This window comes from Amphiura filiformis, chromosome 9 (assembly GCF_039555335.1).
Source record: "Amphiura filiformis chromosome 9, Afil_fr2py, whole genome shotgun sequence".
Taxonomy (NCBI): Eukaryota; Metazoa; Echinodermata; class Ophiuroidea; order Amphilepidida; family Amphiuridae; genus Amphiura; species Amphiura filiformis.
In genome coordinates, this window is record NC_092636.1 from 24,479,708 (window position 1) to 24,499,503 (window position 19,796).

Consider the following 19,796-nt stretch of genomic DNA (forward strand, 5'->3'; position numbering starts at 1 on the left):
ATTGGGGTTAAAGAACTGTGCACTATCAGATGAGAATGTTTTGGATCCTAGTGTTAATGCTTTGTCTAGCGTAACGTGAAACAAATGATTTGGAACTAAACTGTAACCGACTCAACAATGTTTGTGCATCACTCATGGAGGCAAAATAGGGTACCGTAAAAACTTCATAGTTAGCATTACAATCGAGCACTTTTAAAACATGCAAACATGAAGAGCCCCATCCACAAAAGTGTAAAGGGTTTTGTGCAAATCATCGATACACATAGTTACGAACAAGTAAACCTGCAAATTTGTGTCCCAACTCCACTAGCTCAGTTGGTAAAGCGCCAGACTTTGGTACAATTTCATGTTTTCAAAAGCGCTCGATAGAAAGCACATATGTGACACAATCAAGGGAAAAGAGTCGGATGTCGCTAATATTGATTTTGAGATATTGGCAAAGAAAGTGTTAAAATTCTTTTGTTTTATATTGTTTTCAGCGATTGATAAATTGAAAAGTCGTATCAACATGGGGTTTTCAGTTTCTGAAAGCTCCACATGTCCGCTTTAGAAACATGTGTAAAACTCATTTTCGACCAGGGCCGACATGTGACTCATTCCCCTTGATCATGTCACATATATGCTAACTATTGAGTTTTTATGGTACCTCCAGACTATTTCTCTATGTACTCAGCGAAATTGCACGGTTGTGTACATTTTGTGTGTAACGCATTGCATCGTCAAAAATGTAAGCTAAGTTCTGCAAACCTTTGTACTTAAGCAAATGCAAATTGTCATTTGATTTTGAGTTCTTACCAATAAATGCCAGATATACACTGTTTGTCCCTCATGAGCGACAAACCAATATAGGACATTTATTATTACACACAGTGCAATTGGGTCTATTATCCAAGATATTAAAGTACTCATCATATTTTACTCATTGGGTCTATTATCCAAGATAAGTACTCATCATATTTTACTCATTGGGTCTATTATCCAAGATAAGTACTCATCATATTTTACTCATTGGGTCTATTATCCAAGATAAGTACTCATCATATTTTACTCATTGGGTCTATTATCCAAGATAAGTACTCATCATATTTTACTCATTGGGTCTATTATCCAAGATAAGTACTCATCATATTTTACATTATTTAAAATTGGCTTTAATTTTTGTTAGTTCATTACTTTAACATTTTTTTTATTCTATCCATTTGCAGCTTGTCCAAGGAATACATTTGGTGAGAATTGTGAGCGAAGTTGCCCATGTCAAAATGGTGGAACATGTGATCATATCACTGGCGAATGCTCCTGCCCACCCGGTATAAATGGACAGTACTGTGAGGACGGTATGTATGATATCAAAGCTCAAAGTCCTGTCAAATGTTAAGAAATAAAAAGTGACTTAATGTCCAGAGTGTAGGTCTGTGAAAACATGCCTACAAGGCACCTGTGTACCTCATGCATATGATTACCTCATGTTTATGCTTATCATGCACCTGTGACCTGCATACCTTATGCACCTGGCATTAATGAATTACAGTGGAATTGTATGATTCATGACGGCAGTCATGGCTTTGCATCTTACTGATATCTACCAAGATGCAGCTATGTACATGTAACTCCATTGGCAGAAAGATTTATAGACAATTTTCGTATAAATTGACCACTTCGTCGCCGCGGCGTTTGGCTCTGCTAACTCCAATTTAGCGAAAACTAAGTAACTATCAGGAATATCTATCAGGAATATCTAGCTGAGACTTGGTACATATGTAGTACAAGTAAAATAGAAGTATATTACGTTCATCATTTTGCTAATTTTAATCTTCATAGGGTTAATTTCTTGAAAAAATAAAAATGAACTCTAATAGCCTGTAATTAATTATGCAGATTAAAATTAGAAAAATGCTAAACGTAATATACTTCTATATTTTTTGTACAATGTACTACATATGTACCAAGTCTTAGCTAGATATTCCTGATAGTTAATTATCAAATCAACTTTGCATAATTGGGAGTATGTAATTAAATCTAGTGGCCTCGCTTTCAGTTTTCTGCTCCGCTAAATTGGAGTTAGCAGAGCCAAACGCCGCCAACGGCGACGAAGTGGTCAATTACGAAAATTGTCTATACTTTCATAGTTATTAATGAAGAACATGATTATGCAGCAGGCAGGGAAGATTTTAGCTCCTGATTAAGTTATATAGCCACAGCATATGACATTTATGCATATAATTGAAAAATGTTGTGATCCAAACATCAGATAGGCAGAGTGGCAATGTCGCCTCTGCGCATAACTGTGTGGCATGCTGTTTGCCTTTTCTAATTATTTTATTCCTACCTTTCCTCTGCATCGTACAGGTTGTCCTGTTGGTCTCTTCGGCAAAGATTGCGACAGATTCTGTCGTTGTCCAGTTGGTATCGCGTGTCACAGACAATGGGGTACCTGTCATTGCAAACCCGGATTCTTTGGACCACAGTGTAACTCACGTAAGTAAACTTGCTCTGCATTCATATGGACTATAGTATTCAACCAATTCCTTCAGCCGACTACTCTTCCTGATTATCGCATAAAAAGAACAAGTCATGCGTTGCTACGCAGCTTGATATACAAATGAGGTGCCTAAGTGATGATGACGTGATTCAATTAGCCAATCAGAACCCCACTTTTGTGTTAATGCTACAAACAGCGCCAAATTGTCAGGCTGCTGAAGAACCTTGCCAAAAACTATAGTTGTGAGTATTCATTTTCAAAACACCACTTATTTCCAGCTACTGTGGAAGAAAATATTATTCAACATTTTCCTACTGAGCCTAGAATTATAGCATTGTTTTTGTCTCACACAGAAAAATATCAGGAAGTATTTAAATCTTGAGTTCTCAGGGTGGTATGTAAAAACAGTATTAATCTTATGACTATGATCTAGTATGTTTATGTTGTAATGAACACACTGAAACAAGTGTCAAAATTTGTGTCAAAATTTTAGAAAACAAAGTGCAAGACAAGATATCTATTTGATTCTGCTGAAAGGATGTGTCGGCATTAAAATTAGGTTAACTCCAAAGATAAAATCAGGGGTGTGATTCAAAGCTTGGAAAATATCCTGAAAGTAGTAGGAAATCCTGAAGAACAGTGGGAAATTGGGCTAAAATACCCAAAATTGGCTGAAAATTAATCAAATTGCCTAAGTTTCAACGAATAAAAATCCTGAAAAAAGAAAAAAACATGAAGAATCGCACCGTAAAATAAATATATTAGGGGAATGGCACAGTTTATTCCACCCAAAATTGACCAAGCAATTAACACTTGTCAATGACATTTGTAATTACAGCATGTCCAGACTTCTACTATGGTAGCGGTTGTTCCAAGGAGTGTGATTGCCATCCTCATCATGCATCTGGTTGTAACCCGGAAGACGGTACCTGTATATGTAACCCTGGACATCAAGGAGACAGATGCCAAGATGGTAAATTGTTAGGTTAACTAGTACTAGATTATCGAGGGTTGAGAGCCAGAAAGCCTCAACTCCAATCACCTGCTCCCCCAAAATGAGCGTAAAGTCGCCTGGGCACTACAGAAGATAAAGTCCATTAATAATGACAAAATTCAATAGAAAACAAAAAACATTGTGGAGGAAATATTGATTTTTTTAGGCCAAAGCAAGGAGCCAACTTTAAGCTCATTTTGTGAGAGCTGGTCATAGTGAGTTACAGCTTTCTGGTTCTGTACCCTCAATATTGCCTAGAGTTATACCCATCACTGGGTACCCATTTACAGTGTCATCATACTTAGGTTACTTGAGTTTTCATATTGTGTGAAAGGAACGGCTTTCAAAGTGACAAATAAATTGGTGTGTCCATGGAAATAATTGACATATTCCGACATCAGCACTCTCGGCATGTCTGACCTAAAGTACAAGTACAATCATTGGCCATACATGTTATTAGAATAACGCTCATCTTTACTGCAAAATTTAACAATAATTATCCATGATAAAAGGACAAATGTGTGATACACAGTACATATTCCAGTGGTTTTGTCATATGAGGCTTTTATGAAAGAAAAACTGTCATCCAATAAGAATGTGTTTTAAACAACATCAGATTTGTGGCTAGTTTCATTGCCATTTGACTGAGAAAAGAAGTCAACTTGGACTTTATATCTGGTTTTGGTTTTTTTTGCCATATGTCCCTAAATAAAAGAAAGGTCAATTGTGGTTCTTTCTTTACCTAGAATGCCCTGTTGGTATGTACGGTGACCAGTGCCGCCGTGTTTGTCAGTGCAACGATGTGTCCGCTTGTAACAAAGTATCGGGAGAGTGTTCAGCAGAATGCCCGTCTGGATATATGGGAGAGGCTTGTGAACAACGTAAGTATACATATGATATTATGAGGAACTGAATGCAAATGTTTATTAAGAATCATAATCATGAAATAATGAGATTACATGCAGAAAAGATAGCTTGTCCATGATGCTCCTTGGAGCAACATGAATGATGTCAGCAACACACATTGTGAAAATAACACTTGTGATCTGTGATATATTGAGCTGGAATCTATATATGGATATCAAGGGCTGTGTGATAATTATGTACAAATTTGCAAAATAGTCTGCCAAAAATGCTTTTTCGCTGTTGCATATTTTAACCCCCTGGACACTAATGATCATCTAACAGCATTTCTGATTGGTTGATAACTTGAAATGCTCATTTCAATTGCCAATTATAACTAGGCTTTAAACTATTTATGGTCAAACTTGCATTTGCAGATGATCTTATTAATACCCTCCTTGATTGGTCCAAAATTGGACACAATTTTCATTTTGGCCAATAGGCAGATAGTTCTCATGGGGTTAATATGCTTGCACCAAAATATTGAAATGGTACCTTAAAATGTGCACCAAAACTTGTTAGCCCCCATCTGTGTCTTACCATCCTTTAACTTTTACCCCAGGGTGTACATATAATTATCACACACCCCTTCCCCCTTAGTAACACAGATTGCAAGTTTTTAGTTTCACAATGAATGTGATGCAGGTTTTGACTGGGTTCAGCAGTAAAAGCAGAAAAAAGTTCATATTATTGCGTAAATTGTTAGTTTCTTGTTACAGATTTCATTGTTACAAGCATTGTGTTTCGCATCTAAGTGTTTTGCATGTACCATTCATCATGGCACATTTGTCTGCCTACGCTGTTTTCATCTACTGTAGAAGTGGAAATGTTTGTGCGTCAATTTTTTTCACTCTTTGCTCGTTTTGAACTGTTTCACTCATCTTTAAATCTGTTTCCTTACATTGACATATATACAAAAGGAATATATTTGCGCTTAATTATTTTCGTGGTAGTTGCTTGGAATGTGAAAAGCGTGAAAATACAGAAAGCGTGAAAATAAATTAGCACAAAAATTACCACTTTTACAGTACTTGTGCATCATCACACGCATGGTCATCAGCATTTCTCTTACAAAGAATTCACATCTTTATGTTTCATTTCACATAATTTTACGTTTGAGTTGATTTATTTTGTCCAAATTTTTAATTTTTGTTCATTTTCATTTTTTTCTGATAAGAAAGTCAATTGTTGAGTAGTTTTATCGTATGTCATTTTGTATAAGTACATTTATTAACTATTCACCAAGTGTTCATCTCATGTTTAGATAGAAGTGGTGTTGATTTGTATTTTCAACATAAGGAACGTGGATGTTGGAGCACACAAACACTAACTACATTAGCTGCCTGGTGTACAAAATGGTTAGCTGCTAAGGTTAAACAAAGGCAGTTTATACTTTTGTGCACCAGGCAGCTATTGCAGTTAGATTGTGTGTGCTGCAAGCATTTGATATGTAAATACATCCAAAATGATGGTCTATTCCATTTAAAATTCACACTACTCCTGTGGAAGATTTGGAAAATATCTTCCACAGGGGGAGTATGAATTTCAGATGGAATGATCACATTAGGCAGCTCCATTTGATTTACACACAGCCTCTAAGAAAGTGTCAACCTGAATCTTCCACAGAGAAGGGTGAGTTTCAAATGGAGTTGCCTTAAGTGTTCATTCCATTTGAAATGTACAGTCTCCCTGTGGAAGATTCCACAGGGGGACTGTGGATTTTAAATGGAATAGCCCAATCCATGTCTGTAATGGTTATGTCCATAATACACAATATGCAGAGTTACATCACATTCAACTGAATATGTTTACATTCATATCAAAATGATGCACTCGTCGGCTGCTACATGTGTCTCTTTTCACCTGACATAATAGCTAGAAATAAATACCAGACTCATCTCAAGTGGAGATCGCTTCACATCGTCCCAAGTCATATGGTTAAAGAATGTTCTCTGTATTCTTAAACCATGTGACTTGAGAATGATTTGAAGTGACCTCCACTTGAGATGAGTCTGGTATTTATTGATAGCTATTATGTAAAAAGAGACACATGTAGCAGCTGACAAATGCATCATTTTGATACGGATGTACACATATGAGACAAAGACAATAAAAACAATTCATTGTACCATTATATACTTTGTACCACTACAAATCCATAGAGAATGTTATTTATAGTCATGTAATTAAATGACCCATTTACCCAAGAGAAAATATAAACTGTTAAAAGTCTGTAAGAAAGGCATCATCTTTAAACAGTACCATAGGGTATTCAATACCATTTCCACTAGAAATCACATTCATCCACCTGCCGACACATCATCATCACCAATAGCAATACTTTTAAGTCAATTAATACAAAATAGAAATTGAGACAATTAAATTTGTTTCAAATTTTGCAAATGTAGGCCTAGGAAATTACCTGTCTGGGTGTGTGCAACTTTTTTATCATCTTTTTTTACAAACTTGAGGTGAGTCTATTTTGGTACGCTGTCGTAGACCTAATAGAGGGTTGAAGAATGATGCGTGCGCACAGGAAAAACTGATACGTGAAGAAATTAGGATGAACGGTTTCTGCACAGGTTTCAAGTTTAGCCCAGTAAACTAACCTTTAGTCGCATTAAGAATAGGAAGCTACACTACACAGGGGGTCTCACTTGAATTATAAGTCGACAATATGCTCATGTATGCTTTGGATTCACAAAAGTTATACCATTTAAAATCCACACTACCCTGTGGAAGATTTTGGAAATATCTGCCACAGGGGGAGTATGAATTTCAAATGGAATGAGCACATCAGGTAGCTCCATTTGAATTTAATACACCCTCTGAGAAAGATTCAACCTGAAGTGTGGATTTTAAATGGAATAGCCCAATTCACTCTGAACATGTATTTTGCCAAAGTGAAAAGCAAAAACAGGAAAATATGTTTTGCTGTCTTTTTCCAACCCTAAGCAAGAGAAATGGTTTTTAACATAAGTCTCCAGTTAAAATGACAGCTGGTAAAAAAAATCACTGACCATCTGGGATATGAACCTGGGGCCTTCTGATCACTGGACCGATGCTCTACCAACTGAGCTCATGAGTAGGATGGGGAATAGCAGTGGTTTCATTATCTATAGGTCATCAGTTAAACACCTGCTGCCTGTCATCTTCCCATCCAATAAGCTTTTAGAAATCATTCCAAAATCATATTCAAGACGGAGAAAGAAAGTTCCAACTATATGGATAATTAATTATGAGAAATCATGTAGTGTATATTATGTGATGCCAAAAACACTAACTTTTTACTTGGGTCCCAGTCCTCTAATATTATATCTAATATTGCATTAAAATAAAAAATAATGTTGAAAAAAATATCTATAACAAACAACTATTTTGATTTCTATTTATTGAAAGCTGAAGGATATATTACCAATCAAAGAAGGATTTGGATGTTAATATAATATATAATTTACTACTTTCATCACATTTTCCCTTCAAAATTAAGCACTTTCTTTCTTATCTGATTTTAGCAAATTAATTTGAGATCTCAATTATTTCACATGATTTCCATGTTTTACTTGTGCAACAGTTTTTGCTTTAAAACTCTGCGCAGGATTTCCTTCATTTTCTCCTGTCCCATAACTACAGATATTTAAATATCTCAGCGGAACATTTAATCCCTCTAGTGAGCTTCTGTTCTGGCAAAGATTATTATATCAATCATTTCTACACTAATTTTATCGTTATTTCATACGGTGAATCATTCAAACAGTTACATTCATTCAAATGTTGCTCATAGTCATACCATGAAATAAAACAAAATCTATGTTGATAATTTTGGGCATATTCCGTTAGGTTAAGGGGGTACTACACCCCTTGATAAATTTATGTCTATTTTTGCATTTTTCTCAAAAACTAAGAACACAGTGGTAACAAAAGTTATGTATATTATAGGGGCAAGGAATCCAATTACTACACAGGAATTTCAGTGACCCAAGACAAGCGGTTTGTTAGTTATGATAAGAAAAGAGGTACCGCTAGAATGTACCTCATTTCCTATCATATATACTGAACCGCTTGTCTTGAATCACTGAAATTTCAGTGTAGTAATTAGATTCCTTGCCCCAATAATATACATAACTTTTGTTACCAGTGCATTATTATTTTTTTAGTAATATGCAAAAATAGTCACAAATTTACCACAGGGGTGTAGTACCCCCTTAAGGGAAGTACCATTTGCCTATGGAAATTGCCACCCAGTCCTTAACCTCAATGACATAGCGAATGTGCACTTTTATGGATACATTAAAATTAAAGTATAATTGTTAAAGTATCAATATAGGCCTGCAGTGGAGTAGTGAACTTTAAAATAATATGTTCAACTTTTGATGAACGAAACATAATAATTAATGAAAAAACCCTGGCAAAAAGCATTTTTTTTATTTGATATATATTTTTTATATCTTCCACAATAGGCTATTCCATTTAAAATCCATACTACCCCTGTGAAAGATTTTGGAAATATCTTCCACAGAGGGAGTATGAATTTCAAATGGAATGAACACATTAGCAGTTCCATTTGAAACTCACTCTCCCTCAGGGGAAGATTCAGGTTGAATTTTTCTCGAGAGGGTGAATGAAATTCAAATGGAGCTGCCTAATGTGCTTATTCCATTTGAAATTCATACTCCCTCTGTGGGATATATTTCCAAAACCTTCCACGGGGGAGTGTAGTGTAGATTTTAAATGGAACAGCACAATCAAACAGAAAATGAGCCCTTTCTGAATAGGCCCTAAAATTGGGCTATTCCAGTTGAAATCCACACACCCCTTCATTCAGGTAACCCCATTTGAAATTCACACCCCCTGTGTGGCAGATTAAGGCTGTGTCTTCCATAGGGGGTGTATGGATTTCAATTGGAATAACCCATTTTGATGACACTAAATGGGTGGCCCCATTTGAAATTCACACTCCCTGTGTGGGAAATTAAGGTCATGTCTTCCATAGGGGGTGTATGGATTTCAACTGGAATAGCCCATACTTAAAGGAAGTGTCCGGCAATCACAACATTATGTCTTATATGTTAGAAAAATAATTATCAAGCACGAATCACATGGTTTTATTTAAAACAAAGTCATATTAACCATAAAAACGAATAAAAACAGCCATCTCTCACCACGCGATATTCAAACTCTCCCGCTCCTAGATTTTCTAGAGCAATGACGCTCTCATTGCACAGGTGAGCCTGACGACAAATGAGCACAAATATCCATGACGTCACTGCTCTAGAAAATTTCAGCGCGGGAATTTTGAATATCGCGTGTTGAGAGATGGCTGTTTTTATTCGTTTTTATGGTTAATATGACATTGTTTGAAATAAAACCATATGATTCGTGCTTGATAATTATTTTTCTAACATATAAGACATAATGTTGTGATTGCCGGACACTTCCTTTAACTCTCTCGACGGCACACGACACGTTTCAATTTTTTTGTTAATATTCAAAAATATCATTAATGTAAATTTTCATGACCATATTTGGAATCAGCATGAAAAATGCATTAAAATGAGTACAAACAAGCCTAGTATTGGTTCATTGGTTCTTGAGATAGCTCTTGATATTTTGAGAAAATATATCACAACTTGGGCTTTTTATGTTGAAGCCAATGGCTAGCACACAGAGCATTAAAACTGATTGGACATAGTTGTCAACAGGTGACATCTATAGGAAATGAATTCTGAAGCTAAATTGGATGTGGCTGATTCCACTTATGCGACAAACTATATATGTACCCATATAAACCCTCCCTTCCTCAACAAAAATGGTTGAAATAGCCGCCAATTGTGATCACATTATTGACTTCATGATCTGCCACGCCTTCAATAAACAACTCAAAATAACAATTGTGGTCAAAAACTTTTGACAATGAAAATTATACTTTGAAGAAAGTCAGCAAATTTTGTAATTATGATAAGAGTCAGCATTTTTTGCTCGATCACATCATGTTGTGCCTCCACTTTATATACAGATGACATCAGTTTGTTTTGAAGAAGTGAACAATTTCTTAATTTTCTGGCCGTCTTCATAATTTTAATATAGCAGATAAACTTACGCTTTTGACACTAGCTGATAATTTTCTTTTCTGTTTTTGTAGAAAAAATTCCATTCCCTAAAAATCATCAATTACTGAATTCTTGCGTTTCACAATACGATGCGCCGCCAGCGGTTGCTTTTGGCAGTCAAATTTTCGACTCCAGAGTCGACATCGCCGTTCTAGCTGCTATTGAATTTTCACACGAGTGTGATAATAAATATGTTGCAAACAGCTCCACAAAGGATTCCCTGTGATCAATATATAGAAAATGGATCTACTATAGTTGTAAATTGTTGTTTTAGTGTGCATTTGCATGTAACGTCATTATAATGACATTTAAACCCACAATGATGCATGTTCCTGTATTGTATTCGTATTACGCGGGCTTTGGATGTCGACTCATATTCCCATGATGCACTGCGTATTTTGGCCTCGACCCAGCGACAGATAGAGGCGCATCGCATTGTGAAACGCTAGAATTACGACATGAAAAATGTAACATTGACATCCTGACTGTGAAATGTGATATTCCTGGCACAGAGTTTCAAATATTTTGGTGAAATATTTCAGAAATGTTTCTATGTGTTCAAGATTAAATATGTTCTTAACATTTTTCAGCTCTTTACATCATCAATCTTTCTGTTGCCATGGAATCGGTTCCAGGTGTTTCCTTCAGAGTTTACGCAATTAATTTTTTCTCATTTCCTTGTTGGGATTAGTTGGTTTCCGTCAAATATTTGTCAAAATTCTTACTGTGCAAAGAGTTTGAGAACTGTTTCCTTTGGTGATATGTCAAAATATTTGGTGGCATTTCAGTTTCAAATAATATATGTGTTTTTGGGTGAAGTGCAGCGTTCGAAATAGGGCCGGTCAGCCGGCCATTGGCCTGTAACTTTTTGACCTGGCCGGTAACTTTTTGGCCTGGCCGGTAACTTTTCTGACTGTCATCTAGTTGCCGACCCGGCTGGCGGTAACTTTTTAAGGTCAAGCCCGGCTGGCCTGTAACTTTTGAGGCATATTTGAACACGGGTGAAGTGTAAGCTTTATTTTCGTGAATAGAGGTTTAGGATACCCCCCTGGGGGAAGCAATTTCTGACAGGCTGTTTGGAAATTTTATTCCGGGGGAGGGGAGACTCATAATTATTGCATAGCCCTTTAACAGATGAGCCAAAATATAGGTACAAAAAAAGGGGGGAGAAAAAGCAGAGATATATGGAAGTGAATTACATCAAGCAGATATGACATAGGCTTGAGAATGTAAGATATCCATTGTTAACAAAATCCAATCTTGTACATATAATACTGAATATCATCATAATTATATTGATATCACTCATCACATTTTATTGTCTTTCAAAACACTTGACATTCATTCTGGCATTGTCTATTACATTGTCTGATTCATCATTCCATCAATGACTCATCAATTTTGATATCAACTATCATTTTAAGTGGGTAACATTAGTTAAGGAATTTGAATCAAAGAGATTGGATTCTCTAACCCATACTTCATATATATCACACAAATGATATTTAAAATCATGTGCAAGTTTAGAGTTGGCCTTGATAGCTAAGAATAGGCCTACCCTGTATAATAGTAATAATAGTAATAAACTATTGGTGCATTTTGACTGCTCAGTGCCAGAAGTGGGTAAGTGCAATAGCTGCTCTCTGAACATTTGGCAATTTACACACACTATATTGTATTTGTCTACATATGGCAGCTATTGCACTTACCCACTTCTGGCACTGAGCAGTTGATTTCTATGTGACAGATATCAATGATACATCGATGACATGTCACACAATGCTGTAAAACTGATAATTTTTTCATGCAATTTGATTAGATTGATTAGGGGATTAGGACATTTTTGCCTGGCATTTTCATTGTTTTCAAGATGTGACAACTGACAGCATTGCAATTTTATGTATAAACACTCACACATGTTAAATTTTGAATCGGCATAATTATTGGTGTCTAAAACACCGCAAAAAATAATGTCATTTTAAAATTATTCCATATGTTGTGGTTAACATACTCATAGACTTGTTGGCAAATTAGTCAATTTATTCTGACAGTAAAGCTCAGATTTTTGGCAACTGGTAATCTTGTCAGCTGACGAACCTAATCTAAGCTTCTGACGGTGAAAGCTTAGTTTATTGTGTTAATATGATGCAGATACAGAAGAGGTCATCATGATGACCTGGAAATAAAATCAATAATAATGCTTTGTTTTTTTGGACGTATCATCAGTCTATTAAATCATTAAAATCTTTTTTTTGTGTGTGTGGTTTAGTGTGAAAACTCATTTTACTAGTAATATTTAATTTTTTTTTCCATTTTGACCTCAAAACTTTCAAAAAAGATTTTTTTAATTTTACACTCGGCATTCTGTTTGAAAACAATTGGCTTGACTTAACAAAAAGAACCACAAAGTTGAATGTTCCCTACATGATCTTGACTCTCAGTCTGAGCTGCATACAAATCCAACTTGGGCCAGGGGTTCTTCACCATAGATTCTAACACTATAATGAATCAAAAATTGGGTCACTGATACTTATGATTTATGTTGTTTAAAATCCGACATTGCACATATGAGTGTTATTATAACATGCTCCGTCCATTAAAGTGTTTCTATATTAGTCAATACCTGAAGTCAAATCAATAGAAATGTTTTGATAGAGTTGCCTAGCTTTGTCATGCTAAGTAGTTTGATAATGCCAGGAAACTCACCAAGTCATTTGATTCACATCTGATGACAGATGGACATATATGAACATGTGTAGGACTGCAACAAAAAGTACATACCGTAGGATGTAGAAATTCATTTCCGTTTGAAAATGTATGTGTACGTGAGCAGATTATGATCTGTATAGATCTGTAAAGTTACACCACCAGATTCCTATTGCGGCTGCCTGCACAGGTACGTCATCGCCAAGGTACTTGGATGGTAAAGTGCAGTACCAGGGGAGTACCAGTGCAGTACCACTGCTGGTGGGTCGTGTGCAGTAACAGCATTGGTACTGTATCTATAGGTACTTGGTGTGTACCAGTCAGGAACATTGGCGACGGTGTACCTATGCAGGCAGCCGCAATAGGAATCTTGTAGTGTATTTTGAACTCATTGGCAGTGTACTTCAGAGTTTATAAATCTGTTTGAACTTCAGGCAATAATGACCAACATTAGGAAAGAAAGTTACTTAGCATCCACAATAATTATCAAAACAGAACCTTTATAATGAAAGACAGAGATAAAAAGACTAAATCGTGTCTGACGTTACTGTCAATCAAATTCCCTTCGATCCTTGATTGGTAATATAAAAGGAAGGCCGATTTATCTGGTGCCAATTGGAAAAGAACAATGCTTTCTATTATTTGAGTAGTGTTCGCTGTTGGCATTTGGAATAGGGGAACACTGAAAGAGGCTTGCATCTTTTTAACACTGTCGATAAAGCAAACAAGAAATGTCTTTAAAAAGACAACACCATGGATGAAGATCATGTTTCATAATTTTGAATTGCAAGTACTTGGAATGCTAGTAAATTTGAATGTTTGGCACAACTAACCGGGTGCGAAATATATTGGCATTTATTGGTAAATACCACCAATGACATACTAGGAAATACTCAAAATGTTCATGTTGAAAGCTGAATTGAAAAATGTGTGCTAAATAGGTCTACATTTAAAAATGTATTGAATTTTGTGCCCATTTTTTTTCAGACAAGTAATAAAAATGATACCTGTAATTGACTGATTGCATAGCAATATGCATCAAATCTGTTTATGCGCACAGTTTCTAAGAACAATTGTATTATTTTCTTGGCCTAACTTGAAATGAACTTGAATTTGGGCTTCTTCCGGCTACAACCTTTATACTTTGCCACAATATTGTTCCAAATTGGTCATTTCATGCGGTCGATTGAGGCAGAGTACGGCCTAGGTGTATCTCATTTTATAATAATGTACCGTATTGTTGGTAAAAAATTAATTTCTATTAATTTCCTGTCTCGCTCACTGACAAAACACAAATTGAACAATGCACTCACATAAAACTTATATGATGTCAAACATAGATCAATTAGTTTCACTAACCATGATACTTTATTTTTGGTGTCATCAGAAGTATTAAACAGGGTTTGTTGGGCACAAATAATGCTTGCATTAAAATAAATTATGTAGCTAGGTATTATCATGTAGATCACATTTTGCAGAGCTTTTCAATTTATTCTTGTAATATACATGTAGATGTTGTAGTAGTACACTATAATAAGGTTAAGGGTATAGTATTAGTAATAGTGTAGATAATATGGGACTATTGTAATTTTGTTGACGATGTACTGATTTGACTTTCTCTCTGTCCACCCTATTTTTCGTTTACAATTTGTCACTTTCTAGCCCCCCACCACAACTACACCGTGACGGACTGATTCTTTACAGCATGCCAACATGGAAAGTACGGTGTTAACTGCACTTTTTTTTTGCCGATGCGGCGGAAAACCGTGCAATGCAATCACCGGTGCATGTTCCTGCAATGCCGGCAAGATTGGAGTGGACTGCGCAGAGGGTGAGCATCCTGCGAGCAAGGCAGAGAGCACATGCATGATCCACCTACACAGCGGATTATCAATCAAGGATGGGGGCCAGTCATTTACAATCACACTCATACACAATTTATAGGTTGAATCAATCCAATCTTGCTATGAGTATGAATGTAAACTAGCCTTACAGCTAACTCAAAGCAATATTGGGGCAATGCATCAAACTAGATTCTGTGTACTTAAGTAAACAGCTCTTTTCTGAGCCACACATGGATTTAAATACTGTTTGGAGCAATGCATCAAACTTGGATCTGTGTAATTAAGTAAACAGCTCTTTTCTGAGCCACACATGATTTCATTAACAGATACAAGGTAGTTCTTAAATTCTTTCTGCCATAAGCTGGATACTTTTTTACCTTGTGTCTAATGACAAGTCTATTAAGACTCTGCTTTTACTTTGTTAAGCCAATAATCAATTAATGAATGGCACACAAAAACAATGCAAACCGGCTTTTGTTTTATTTTGCTTTGAGTAAGCTTCCACATAATTGGTACATCACCGCTGTAGTGTGAATAGAATGGCTATTTTATTAATAACTTTGCTAACATGGCTCACAGCTTAACTTTGCCTCACCTAACCACACAGCATGGAATGCTCACAGTAATATATTCTAACTAATTTTTAATTAATATTAATTTTTAATTAATACAGCATCTTCAATCTGATTAATTTCCCACCTTGTTTATATTTTTACTTATTCAAGGAATGAGAACTCATATTTATTTTACTTAACATTGACCTCATACCTTGCATATTACTCAATTAAACTTTTTTTTTTCCAGGAACAATATTAACACCCAATTGAGGTACAGCATATATATATATATTAATCCACCTGTACTCTCAAAACCTGTACTCTTCCTACAAATACTAATTAATATATATTCTCTCCCAATCCCAACAGCTATTTAATAAGCCACATTGGCAGTACAAATTCCTAAAGCATTGTGGGACGGTTTCATCAGTTTTGGTACAGGTTGAGCTCTTGACCTATCGGGGAAATTGCTTTTTATTCATACATTTTATTATTATAATAATCATTAAAATATTTTAAATAATAAATTTGTGAGATAACTATGATTTTGTTCATTTTTTTTTATTCTATTAAACATTTTAAATATATTGTATGCACAAACAATTTTCCCAATAGGTCAGAGTTCAACGAGTACCAAAACTTGAAAAACTGTCAAACAATTTATTGTGAATTTTAGTGCTGATTTTGCTTATTCATATCAGTTCAGTTATAAACTGAGCTGCCCCAATGCTATATTTCCCAAGGTTTTACAGCAAAATTGACACTGGTGTTGATTTTAAATTTAATGTAGAAAGCAAAATCCTCAAACATTATTGCAAATTTGCAGAATGGCAAAGGATTTCCCACAAATGCTCTGCTATATTTAGTAACATTCGTTGTCCTAGCAACACTTCCCTAATGTCAGAATTTGTGAAATTTCTGCCAAACTTCAGAAGTAGTCACCAGGTGTTTTGAAATGCTGTAAAACATAAACCACATTGCACTTGCACACAAGCTCTAGAAGCAATCTTCATATAGGGGGCCTAAATGTAAATATATATGACAAACTTTCATATGAAAAGGGTCGAAGGTAAGTGTTTGCAGTGACAAGTATCATGCATGTGAGGAAGACAAATATTGGGCTATTCCATTTAAAATCCACACGGATATTTTGGAAATATCTGCCACCGGGGGAGAATGAGGTTCAAATTAGGCAGCTCTATTTGAATTTCATACACCCTCTGAGAAAGATTCAACCTGAATCTTCCCCAGAGGAAGAGTGAGTTTCAAATAGAACTGCTAATGTGTTCATTCCATTTGAAATTCATACTCCCTCTGTGGAAGATATTTCCAAAATCTTCCACAGGGGTAGTGTGGATTTTAAATGGAAAAGCCCATTGAGAGAAAAAAATTGGAACAGCTTATGTTTTTGACACCATGTTCTGACTGAATATTTAAAATTGTAATTGAAAGAGCACAAATTTCTTGTGATAATAAAAAACACTAATTTCCTTTCGGCATGATCAGTGTGGAATATTTTCATAGTAAAGTCTAATATCAATGTTATTTATGAGTGTATGACCATCAGGAACTGTCTTGGAATTTGCAGGAGAGCATTAAATAGCTCTTCTAAATCCTTTAAGGAGAGCTGTTTAGAGCATTTACAATAGAATGTAAGGAGAGAATGGTCAACTAAGGAGAGCTAAAAATCACTCTCCTATATCAGATTTTAGGAGAGCAGTAGAGAGTGATTGCTCTAGCACTCCTCAAAAGGAAGTCCCTGGGCCATAAGATGTACTTTCAGCCACACAGGATGAAACCTTCTTTGTAGGTAAATTAGCCCACAACCTATCAACAGATTCAAGAGTTTCCTCCCAAAAGACATAATATTCATTTAGTTCAGAGACGTGTGAAAAGGGTGGTGATCATCAATGAGGATAAGAGATATAAATAGTACTACGGTGATACCAAAAGGTTTGGAAAATGATTAAATTGTGAACTGCTTTGAATCAATTGGATTAACCCTAAACCAGACAATGTCTTAGCTAGGATTTCACAAGTGCCCATCATTTTCACCAAAATTGAATGTCCAAAATTTGATCTTGAAAACAGAAACCAGACCTCTGGCCCTCATGCATGCATCCCAGGTGATGTGATGACACAATCACCTTAAGTCATATATAAAAAATTATAAAGCACGGTTTCACTGGCCGGACCAGCAAAACACCTGTGGCTATCGGTCTCTGATCGAGTGCAAGGCATGTGGGGGTCTGGGGTTCGAATCCTGAGAGAAATAAACAACTTCTTTCATGTCAAATCTTTCATTTGAGTTGCTCTTGGTCCACTTTAATTTAATGGCTTGAACTTCTGAACTAAAAAATAGTAAAATGAACTGGACAGATTGTACTTTCTTGTACACAGTCATAACAATGTACATGTACCTTTAATATTCTTCGAATAAAACAAACGAAGACGGGAAACTGTTTCCCGTCTTCGTTTGTTTTATTTCATGTTATATATTTCACGGGAGTGCATCTTTAGAAATCCAGTTAAAGTATGTGTGTTTTGTCAACTTTCTGTCTACAAATTTTTAATATTCTTCAACACACCTGCCCATGCTATGCATCTTGATGAAGAGATTCCTGTGTTTGAAGTCCCCATGCAGATGTTTTCCTAGAGTGATCATGAGTAGCCTCATTTTCAGAATTGCAGGTCTTTTTACATCCTATCTTAAAGTTTATGGTCTATAAACTTCGCCTTTAGGGTTTGGTTATTTCACCCAAGCACGTCTGCCGTTGGATATGTTTGTCTGCAGGCGCCCAGACTGGCAAAGTGTTTGCGGCAAATCCTTGTCAGAATTGGGTCAACTTTTTACCGAATAAATAATATATAAAATATGCCGATATGCAAAAAAGTGAACAAGAATGACTGAAAACATTGTATGCCGATAGTGGCAATGTGTTCTCGCATCACGTAGGCATGAATCGACAGAAACTATAAATGTGTTACATTACCTTGTCAAGCTAGGGAAGAAATAGAGCACAACTTGTTGCTGTTCAGGAAGAAGAAAGAGTCATAAAGTTATTATATCATACTTCTCCTTTACAATTTGTGCACGCTGTCTGTGATATAGATCAAACACAAAATGCATTATACTGGATTTGTCTCCATTTAGAGGCTGAAGCCAAGGTTGGAAATGAATGTCAAAAGAATTAAAAGTATTTTTAGTCCATTGCATTTGGAGCTATAGGATAGGAGTAATTCCATTTACCCCTAGCCCTAATGTAACTCATATTCCCAACGCAAATGTTAGGGGAAGGGGCGTCTGGGGGAGGGGGAAAGTCGGGCTAAGCATTACCTGGTAGCCTAACTAGCCTTCCCCCAGGAGAAATGTGTTGCCAAAAAAACTTCTCCAGATGCAGTTAAGGCAATTGGACAGACAACTTGCTACCGATTTCATGTAAAAAGGGATTCCTTTGGTGTGTTGAGTCCGATGTTGCATGGCCTGAAATGTGGCCTTTGTGACGTGTTCAATGGTTATTTCAAATTTAATATCCCTCTCCGCACGGGTCTCAACAATTTCAGAATTGTATATTTTCGTGACCATATTTGGAATCAGCATGAAAATTGCATTAAAATGAGTACAAACAAGCCTAGTATTGGTTCAGTAGTTGTTAAAATAGCTCTTGATATTTTGAGAAAATAATCTCAAAACTTTGACTTTTTTTTATGTTGATGCCTATGGCCAGCACGCAAGCTTTTATCATGGAAAGGCATATGTTTATAGGCAAAGGAAATAAAGCAAAATAACAATTTCATGTCATTCATAAATCAGCAGCGATCATGCGTGGATTAAGGACAAGACATAAGTTATGGATTTCTTATAACATTTATAAGTCAGATCTGGACTTATGACCTCTGTTTATTCTCAAGGGGGCAACTTTCAGAACATGATTTCCCCTGATAGGAAGTTCACTGTCAAAACGGAAAGAAAGAAACAAGCACTTAAAATCGGTCAAATGTAAAAGTCGCCTTCGAAATGCCAAAGGCGACTTTCCTCCACATTGATTTTCCCCTCGCAATTTTTAAAATTCATATGGATAATATGTAAATCGGTTATTATCACAGTAATCAACATGATATGTAGTGGGTCATTGTTTTACGGTTTTTTCCAAAAGGTTCTAAACATTTTTGAAGTATTTCTTACAGCAATTCCATTCAGAT

The 19,796-nt window shown here is 35.9% G+C and overlaps 1 protein-coding gene across 1 annotated transcript in view; it reads left to right on the top strand.

Moving 5' to 3' along the window:
- The window catches only part of LOC140160775 (uncharacterized), a 267,538-nt gene that overhangs the window by 200,623 nt on the left and 47,119 nt on the right, over positions 1-19,796 (top strand). Inside the window, 6 exon segments of the mRNA XM_072184072.1 lie at positions 1,206-1,334; positions 2,347-2,475; positions 3,318-3,452; positions 4,220-4,354; positions 14,897-14,931; positions 14,933-15,023. Of these exon segments, the coding sequence (XP_072040173.1) occupies positions 1,206-1,334; positions 2,347-2,475; positions 3,318-3,452; positions 4,220-4,354; positions 14,897-14,931; positions 14,933-15,023 (654 nt within the window).